Below are 10203 nucleotides of genomic sequence, written 5' to 3' on the forward strand. Positions count from 1 at the left end.
CACAGTGAATAAATGGGTTAAAAGATAAGCCCTGTTGTTTAAGAACACATTCACAGTACATCTGCAATCATTTAGGGCAGATGTGTATATCTTTTAACAGTGGGAGTTAATATTTTAATCTTCAGTTTCAAGATGGTGTAGGTGTATGTGGAAATTATCCTGAAACTTAGTCAAGATAACAGCTTGATTCATTTCATGAAAAGTTAATATTAAATTACATTTGAGAACAATTTCAGCTCAAATTTGATACAAGCCGAGGCAGAATATTTGGGAGGAGTTTAATGTGGGTTAGGGTCATTAAATGCACCATTCAGGCTATCATTAAAAAAAAAGACATCTTATTATAGGTATTAAATGAAATGCACATACACTAAACATACACTGAAGCTTGTAAATTTCAAAGCTTAATTGAAGTTTGTTTAAAAGTGAGTCCTGACCAATAAAAAGATTTGTGTTAAGTGTGTCTTTAAAACAGAAAGGAAATCAATCTTAACATCTCCAATCACCTGCCTGACTGACACGAGTGTATGGATATGGAATCAATACATGTAGATACATAATTATGTGAGTGGGTGGGGATGGGGCAGCACCTCAGTTAAAAACTGTGAAATATACAAGACAAGTAAGCCTGAGATTAGTTGAGTGGAGGCAGTGGACACAGGTCAGCTGGAAATCCAGTTTGTATGGTCATTGTTTTGTAATAATAAAATAATAAAGTCAACATTTTGTCGGCTGCATCATTTCTCATTCACTCGAGCAAAGATGTAACTGAAGGATGTGGGAGAGGTAAAATCTGATTTTTCATATGAAAATGAAACCTATGCACTGGAGGTGAATTCCCCAGCTGTTGCCTCATTCCAGGAAACTGATTGTAGAACACACACTGAGTCTGTGTATACGTCTTGAGTTCCTGTTAAACCTCTGAAAATCCCTGAAGGTTTTCTAAGTTATTTCAAGTTTTTTTTTTTTTAAATGTATGCAGCCTATATGCCATGTTAGACCTCCTTGAAAAGACATGTACACACAGCTTGTTTGTTTATTTATTTTATTATGAAGAATGTCTGTGCATTATAATAGACTCTGGAAAAACAAACATGAATAATGCAATGGATACATGATGCTCTTTTCTATTTATGATCGATTAATTTTTCCTTTTGTCAAAGCTTTATAAGAGCAAGATTTTTGTTCCAAGATAAAAACAGTTAACTTGCATAACTTGCTGTCAAATTTTCAATTAATGTCACCAAGCACTTTTCAGTGGGGTATATCATTGCGTTCACTTTCCCTCATTATGGCACCACAGTATCACATATGACGCTTAAGAGAGCTGTTATGCACCCAAACTCAACCTCAAAGCAGCAAGATCCAATCTGAGAAAAAAAACAAAATTAACGCTGACTTCTATTTTTTCCTCTTCAGCTTGTCCCCGAAAAGTTACATACATTGAAATGATCTAGTTCATATGGGGAAGGACTTGAAATGAAAACAAACCGTTACACACTCACAGTTAAAGGGAACTTAACCATTTATGCATTCCCTGCTAAAAAAAAGTCCACCACCTAGAGCACAGCAAACATCATCTGTTGTTTTAAATATTCACTTCAACCACAGTCAGATCAGTACTAAAACAAGGTTTGAAATTCACACAGGATGTAAGTTCAATCACATAAAAAAAAAGGAAAATTCAGTCTGCCGGTAAAGAAAGGCAAAAACAAGGCAAAAGATTATACTGTAGCTGGTACCACCATCTTTGTTTTTTTTTCCTGAAATGTACAGGAGCATTTGCTACAAGTAACAATAAAATAATACCTGAAATAGAACTGAAGTCACTTTGTAAGGAATGTGTACTAGAAGTGCTATTAATGCTCTCTATTGAATTTAAGACTTAACAAAGGCTGATATTGTACTGCATCACATTTATAGGTAGAGAAATTTTTGGGGTGGGGGCGGGGGCCACGGAGGGTTTGGTAAGCTTATGGGTCTTCACAAATCCCTAAACTAAGCCATCCGTTGCTTAAAACATCATCAATAATTTAATGGAATCGCTTTCTCGAAATGTGGAGATATTTCAAAAGCTTCTGGCCCACAATTACCGTCTGTTCATTGGTCCGTGTCGTGGAGGCTTATTTGCTCCATTTCAGCCTGATCACTTGTGTGCGAGGACTGACTCTGCTGTGGGTTGTTTTACTGCAGAGCTCCTCCAGGGCTGCCAGTGTGATGATCTGTTGGGGCGGGGGTGGGAGAGAGGGGGGCACGCGCTGGGCTAGATGAGCTCCACGTAATTGGCAGGGAACATTCCGAAATGGCCGTTCGGGCCGTAGCCTCGCCACCAGCCCTCGTCTATCATCTCGATCCCGGTGATGATTTCATCGGGATCGAACGAGATCTCTGTGTCATCAGCTGAAGGAGAAAAAAAGTAGTCAAGATTGTGAACATCAGCAAAGTTTAAGTATGATGTGCACTTTCAAATATTACATTTTTGGAATGTAAACAAAGGCTAATGCTGGTTTTATAAAGGGCTTATGTGTATGTTTGCTAGGAGCAGGTCATGGTGATGGTCGCTTGCAAAGAGCTTCAACTATTTGTTCATTTACAACACAAGAGGTTAGAATAGGCCCTCTCGAGGCAGTGCTACTTCTTCAAGGCAGTCTGGATGCTATAGTGAACAGCAATCGGAAAGTGATGAGATGGAACAGCCGGACCAGGGCTAGCTGGTTAGCGCACTAACTTCAATAAGAGAGATAGACCTATAAGAAGGACAATGCCCTTGCTTTCCATTGTTGGAGACAGCGCTTGATAAGAAAAGCAATGAAATTTGATGTTGAACTCACATTTCTTCTTGACTGGTAAGTAAACAGCTGTTGTATGCTAATTTTAGTGAGCATTGGACTCTAATTCCCCTACTCAAAACAATACAAACAAGTAACTAAAAATGTAACGAAACACTAAATATACTTTTTTGACATCACAGAAGTACAGTCACTTGATTACACCATGAAGCTATTCTGTCCTCTTGACCTCCACAGATCTGTAAAATACCTAAAGCAGGCACTACCACAGTAGTAGTGTACAGTTTTGTACAGTGTTGGGGCAAATTTTCATCGTCCCTCTCACACATCCCATTTTCTGTCACTCTCTGTTGCCTCTGGTGCATTGGCTGAAGCCTCACCTCACTGTTACTTTTGTCACTTTCAGGGAAAATAAAAAAGGTGGGCGAGTTGAAGGCGAGCTGATATCAGCCAGTGTGGATGATAGAAGAAGACATGGCAAACATAGCATAGGCACTAGCATGACTGAAATCGACTGAAACATGTAGGTGCAGGTAGTCAATGGGAGCAATGGTGAAAGGTGTAAAGGTGGGGTAACTGTGGGGGCATTTGTGAGCCTGGGTTTAAATACATTTTTGAATTTGTTAAGGCAGGTGTGTCTAAGCTGAAATGGGCTGTTAAGTTCCCCTTTGATACTCCTAAGTTATTTGTCTGACAAAACAAACAAACAAAAAAAACTTACCAGCCTGGTAGTCATATAAGGCTCTGGCACAGATGCCTCTGTCTGAGGTCTCCTCAGCAGTTACCTCATATGAGTTATTCTCCTCCACCTTTGAGAGAAATAAGGTCAAGCTGTGTTTCAGAATGAATTTGTATGATGGAAGAACTGTCCTGGTGAAGGTAAGTAAACAACCACCTGTGGAGGCTCTTCATAAGCCGGTTCCTGGGCATAGGAGTTGGCAGCCGGTGCCTCCTCTGAAAAGAGAGATTAAAGTGAGTATGATTGTGTCTGAGCTGAGCCGGCTATCTGCCAGCAGGTGGCAGCAGCAGCAGCAGCTGATCCTGACAGCACAGTTCAGCTAAGGGGAACAATATGATTTGTTCTTATAACAAATTGCAAAGTGCATTTTTATAAGAAGCAGATGGGCAGGGTTGGAGAGTTGATGATAGCACTGAGGCTGGCTGTTGTGTGAAATGGGCCCCACCTTTCCACTGCTCCTGGGGGGCCGCCTCCTGCTCATCATACTCACACCTGGACTGTCCATCATCCACATCAGGCTCTTATCACCCAAAAAACAAGCACAGACATGCATGTAGAGGAAAACACATTCACAAGTCCACACAGGTTGAAAACCACCACCACGTCTGAGACATAAGGAGATTCTTCACACTTTTCACTCGAGGAGAAATAAAGCAATGATCTTATGTTGCTTATAAAAACAGAAAGTACACTGAATGGAAGCATGACTGGTGATGACATTCATGATTATAAGGAATATGAAGATGATGACACACAAGAATGAGAAAATGAAGCATGGCACTTTTAGTTAAGTATGAGCCCGTCATCCAATTTATGCATACTTTGTGTATACCTGTGTGTGTGTGTGTGTGTGTGTAAAGCTCACACCTGTGGCGCGGACAGGAGAGGCGGAGCCTGCTGGCACAGGTGAAGCTTGGCGCTGAGGTGAACTGGCTCCTTCACAAACATACGCTTGCTTAGACAGAAAAGGGCTTTGCAGACGCCCTGAGCAGAGACAAACATGGAACCCCGAAGACATGCAAGATATGGACGAGAGAGAAAAAACACAAAGAGCAGACAGGTTGAGCAGAAAAAGAGAAGACACCATGATGGAGACACAGTGTTAAGTATGACTATGAGACAACTAGACAGTCTGATGGAAAGTCGGGAGACAGAAGTCTCTTCTAGAAAAAAAAAAAAAAAAATCACCAGTCTGTACCTACCGCTACCTGAGAGAGAGGCTAAGAGAGAGCCTTGCAGTAATGCAGGAGAGGCTGTGACATGTAAAGCAAATAGATTTATATGAGGTCACTGTTCACACTTGGGTGATACCTGGCTGGGGGCTGGCGGGGGCAGCAGAGGGGACGTCTGAGTCACTGGGAGTTATTCCCCTCTCTCTCTGCTTGAACATCTCTCTGGGATTCACAGCACGCTGAGAAATGAGAGAAGCCGCCTCCTAGACAAAACAAAAAGGACAAACAATACATAGAACAAGCATTAGGCGGCCACAAGTTATTTAGGCTGTGGTGGCAAATGCTTCTGAGAGAAAAAAGATTTCTAACAGCGTATTGTGTGTATTATGGATAGAGGCCACGCAATAAAGACAGAAAGACAGGTGTCTCATGTTCACATTTGATTAGAAATAGACAAATGTTTGCCTTGAGACAGGCAGGAAAAAGGAAAGCAGTTTGGCCAGAAGAGATGACTTTCAGGAAGGGGAACTCACGTTGGCCTTCTCCACAGATTCACCTCTCCTGACTGCTTTCCTCTGGGCTGCCTGGGTCTCCTCCTGCTCCTCCTGATGATGTTGATATCAATGTTGGCACTGCTTACGTTGGCTACCTTCCTGACTTATGTGTTTACAAGATGCACATGCTACTGAAACTTATTTAACTATCAACATAATCATAGAAAAGCGGGTAACTCTCAATATAAAAGTAAACTTTGCACCAATCCACATTCACTCTCATGTCACTCACATCAGTTCCTCATGTCTCTGTCAAGTTACTTCACAGCTGAAACCGGTTAACTCAAAGTGTGATCTTGTCAGAGAACTGGGTAGTAATACACTCACCCAACGCTGTTTCTCCTGGTCTCTACTCTCAGTTTCCTGCTGCTCCTGGTACTTCCTATTAAACAAAAGGCCATTTAGAAGACGGAGGAAATGTAATTTGAACCTCTCTGCAGGTACTACTGCAAACCAGTCTCAACCAGTGTGTGCTTTCCTTCAGTTGCTACCTACTTTTGTTGCTCGATTTGAGAGGCCCTCTCCTTGTCCCTTTTGTCCCTCAGTGCTGCCTCCTTGACCTCTCTGTCTTTCCTCTCTCTCTCCAGCTGCTGGCGCTCCTCCTCTGCCTTGCGCCGCTCCTCCTGCCGACGTTTCTCCTCTTCTTTCTAGGAGCCAAACAGACCAGCAAGGTCAGCTTTGGTTTAGCATTTTGCAAATATTACTGTCATTAAAAATCTTGATTTCACAATAGTTTATGTAAAAAAACATAAGGCAATGAGCAGCACTCTCTGAGCTGAGCAAAAACTGCAAACAAAGGACTGCTGACTACAGTTTACATTGCTGATAGATAAAAACTGCCTGACTTGTATTTTTTAGGGTTTCGATTTTAGGTAAGTGGAAATGTGTGTCACATAGTTCAAAACTGCAAACTCTTGCAATATTTTGAGGAATTCTTGCAATTTCAGTAAGTCAATAATTCAAAATCTTCTTCTATAAAAACATATTTTTAGGAGAGTTATTTTTTAAGGAAGTTTCAGCTACTTCTCACACAGTCTCAGAAGTGAAGCTGAAGTTCAGGAGCCTACCTCTGCCTGTGCCCAGAAGGTGTCTTTATTGGTCTTCCTGATTTCCGACATAGCGTTGGTCTTCTGGTAGACTGAGCCCTATGGGAAGGAAAAGACTATTTCATATGATTGTTTAAACATGACAACTCACTTTTACGTAGTAAGAAAAAGTACAAGGATTTACAAAAGTCTGCAAGATTAATTCTCCTTTAAAATGTAAATGTCTTTGGAAGAGATCTCTGTAACTGATGTCCCATCATACATACAGTTGACATCTAGTTTAATCTTTTCACAGCTAAGCTCAGATAAGAACCAAAGATAGCTTTCTCTCCTAAAGAGAGTGTGACAAAAAAGGAAAGAGAAAAACCAAAAGAGTCTAGATTCTGCATATTTTGATTATCCTAGCAGGCCAGCATTTTCAATTTTTTCTGCTTCAGAGTGTTTTCAATGGTAGAAATTCTGGCTTAGTGTGAATGGAAGGCCATAACAAAGAGAAAAAGATATTCAAATGTATCCATGTTTTGAGATTAAGGAGCATAGTTATGACCTAGCCCAGTGCTTATCTCTCTACCGTCAAAGACAAGCAAACAGGAGTGCATACCACAGGGCCCTGAGGACCGCTGTCCTGGAAGCGGCTGGAACCCTCTTTGTGGAAACTGTAGTTGGCTCCTGAGGCTTTGGCCACTTTTTGCATGATTGCCTCGGGTTCCACATCCTCCTCTGCTCTGGCGTTTATTGTGACATGGGCTCCCTGAAATAGCACCAAATAAAATTCCTTTTAGTACTCAGGCAAACACCTACAGTTGTTATCTTCGTAAATGCATGCACCACCCAGTAGTTTATTTACATGCTCCGTCTGCTGGTATGATATAAATGACACTGACACAACTCACAAAGTTACCACATTATTCCAACAATGCCTGCAGCATGCTGTATCCTGTTTTCCTTTTTTAAAATTTCTAAATCCTGCTCAAAGCCATCAATTTGCATGCAACATGCAAATAACCTCCTCTGTAAACATAAACAGATGACAGTACAAATTTTAAAGGCAATGTCCCATTACCTTAAGAAAATTGGCCATGGAGCTGACATGATTTGCACATATTCCTTTCCTGGCATCTTTCACTCCTTCCCCAGTCTGAAACACAAAGAATTATTCCACAAGTTCAAGGCTGGCCACTTCAAAGCGGACAAACAAATGAAAATGAACACTAGTTGAGTGTAACACCAACCCAGTTGATGAGGACATATTTAGGCAGGCCAGAATTTGGATCCTGAACCCGGCAGAAAGCGTACATCACTTTTCCACTGTTGAGCTCCTCAACCAACTCCTCCAGTCCTCCATCTGATACATAAACATTGTGGGAAAGTCAAATTGTTACTGTGGTTGGTTGTGTAACTGTGGACATTTCTTTCCTCTTACAAATGATGGGGTGAGACAGCAGAGGCAAGCAATCCTTTTGTGCTGATCTTCCAGTACTGCAGCTGTATGCTGACAATGAAATTCCTGCCCATGTCTGATAATATTGTGTCAATATCATAAAAACGTTTTAACAATATCCACTCAGTTACTCACCTCCTTTTTCTGCCAGGCGGATATCATTACTGTTTCCCTCATAGGTGAACAAGGCCCTGGGGGAAACACCAGATTAAGGACATTAAAATACCAGCTTGAGACATATCACACAGACAGACAGATGTTTGGCTCTGAATTGATATGCTTCATTTCACACTAAACCAAACAATAGATGTTTTGTAAACCTACTTTGAGCCCTTTTCACACACACAGTTGAAGTAGGGTGGTGTAAATATACCAGAGTACTGCTGTAGTTTTAATCCCACTGTAAATCAGCTGTGTCAGTAATCTTTACAGGTTGTGTTCCCCTGCACCAGTACAGATTTCACAAATTGTTCTCGCTATTAAGTGCCAAATGAAAATAGCTAGCGATTAGCAGCCCTTCGCAAACTGAATCCCTAGTTAATGCTGGGCCATTTCCTGCAGGAAAGGCACATTTCCCATCTTTTCTTTGTCATTTTCATTAGCACTGTGGCATTTGAAGAAGCCTTTGCCTCTGTGCTCTTCAAGTGGCTTTTTGAGTTTTAGGTACGGGTTGAAGAGTTGTTCTCTGTGCTGACTAGTGAGAAATACCAGATAATCATATTACTTGAGAGATTATGCTGACATGCACCAACAGAGTGGCTGTGTGTCAGGTTTAGGTACACTGTATAGTAAGTTGTTTTGGTAAGGCTATAAATTACTTAATTGCCATTTGTGGCCTTTAATTAAGCACTATACTCATTCATCATTTCTGACTATTAGGGGACAATGGCATAATTTAATGCCACACAAAGAAGACTTTACAAACGCTGATGCATTTATGATTTAGCCTCATATCAGTACTCTACAGAAGAATGCTCATTTAACCTGTACACAGAACAAATAAGATCTAGTTGCCATCCAGCCATGTGATACATTATAACTTACATGATGAGCACCTACAGTAACAATTAAACATCTACTTTGTATCAGTTTCAGCATCAACACAGAATTCAGTGTTTGCAAAAGTAAATATATTGGAGCACAAGTTCAAAGGCATTTGCTTCTGATCAATACAAAGGATATAGTAAATCCTGTCAATGCTAGATAAGTGGAACTTGCTCACAGTGAAACTATTCACTTCAAGATCACTTATTTATTCTGTGCTTACGTATTTACTTTTCCGGTCAGCACCATTTTATACAAAAAAAAAAAAACAACGAAAAAACAAGAAGAATCGCAGTAAGAGCAAGTTGTTGAGTTCGGAGGTTCGTAGGTGGTGGCTGTCCCAATAGCTAAAACTGAGTGAAGAATGTCATAAGAGAGATATTTTCAGTGTGAATAAGGAGTCGGCAGGACTCCCTGGGCAATTGCGCCTTTGGTTTAATTAATTCAGGTCATCATTAAACACTGCAGCTGTCATCAGCAGGTTTAATTTTACCCTCATGGCAAGCACCGACACTCATGTAATAGACAACGCAAAGAGGAAGTTCCTAGATTTAACTTTCTCGTATTTGTCATATTTACCTTCTGATATCTTACCAGGAAGTGGTGAGGTAGTTAGCAACCTATTCATTGAATTTCAGGGCAGACAAGCTTATCAAACGGTAGAGAAAATACATGCAGAGTATAAGAGATTAAGTGCTCAGCCCATTAAGTTGGTCAGTGCACCCGGCTAGCGTTAACTACTGATGTTACTAGCTGTTCAGTTAGCTCATCTTTGACGTTAGTACACAACAGATTGGCAATAAATGTGACAACGCTAAACTCCCATATAAACAAAGCTGACTATGGCTTACGTTATCGCTGGTTTAATGAGTAGAACGTCTGTTGTGGTTGACAATGTGTCATTACACGTTACAGTTTAAGTTTATCTAACGTTAGGTTAACGTTAACTTAACTACTTGACGACTGGCTCAGTGCTAGCCAACGCTGCAGCTATTATAATGCCTCCTACACATGGGCTAACACTGTTAGAACATACTGCTCCTTACCAGTTGGTGTTGGATTTTTCATCTACCACTTCTTTATATGCAGCTGTTAATGCAGGGCCATTTTTGCTGAGGTTAACTGCCATCGTTATGCTGAGTTCAGCTAGCCAGCTAGCTATCCGGGATGCGCCCTTCCTATTGGGAGGAGTGGCGATGATGCTGACTTTCAGTCGTGCAGGAAGCTAGCTTAGTTTGAGGCTACATCTCAGCCAGGGTAACTTGCATATTGTGTTGCGCGACACTCCGGAGGCGTGGACCTAGTTTGCGTTATTAATTATTTTGGACTCGGATGTGAACTGTGCAGTATAATGTGTGAATAATCATTAACATGTAGTACTATCTCATTTTAAGGCAAGTGAATGAAAGTATGATCTG

The 10203-nt window shown here is 40.9% G+C and overlaps 1 protein-coding gene across 2 annotated transcripts; it reads right to left on the reverse strand.

Annotated features, from left to right (window-relative positions):
• Positions 1-1932: 1932 nt before the first annotated feature.
• dbnlb (drebrin-like b) lies at positions 1933-10012 on the reverse strand. Of its 2 annotated transcripts, XM_018669560.2 has the most exons (15): positions 9832-10012; positions 7877-7932; positions 7533-7645; positions 7364-7438; positions 6902-7051; positions 6322-6399; positions 5750-5901; positions 5582-5636; positions 5234-5305; positions 4840-4963; positions 4396-4512; positions 3974-4048; positions 3685-3743; positions 3511-3598; positions 1933-2400 (listed from the first exon to the last, which is right to left on the reverse strand). In XM_018669560.2, exons 1-15 carry the CDS (start codon positions 9912-9914, stop codon positions 2264-2266), a joined length of 1434 nt encoding a protein of 477 aa, XP_018525076.1. In that variant the 5' UTR covers positions 9915-10012; the 3' UTR covers positions 1933-2263. The 2 variants fall into 2 exon arrangements, with proteins under 2 accessions (XP_018525076.1, XP_018525080.1); XM_018669564.2 differs by lacking the exon at positions 4396-4512 and having other exon boundaries at positions 9832-10010.
• Between the last annotated feature and the right edge of the window lie 191 nt (positions 10013-10203).

This window comes from Lates calcarifer, linkage group LG13, assembly GCF_001640805.2.
Source record: "Lates calcarifer isolate ASB-BC8 linkage group LG13, TLL_Latcal_v3, whole genome shotgun sequence".
Taxonomy (NCBI): domain Eukaryota; kingdom Metazoa; phylum Chordata; class Actinopteri; family Centropomidae; genus Lates; species Lates calcarifer.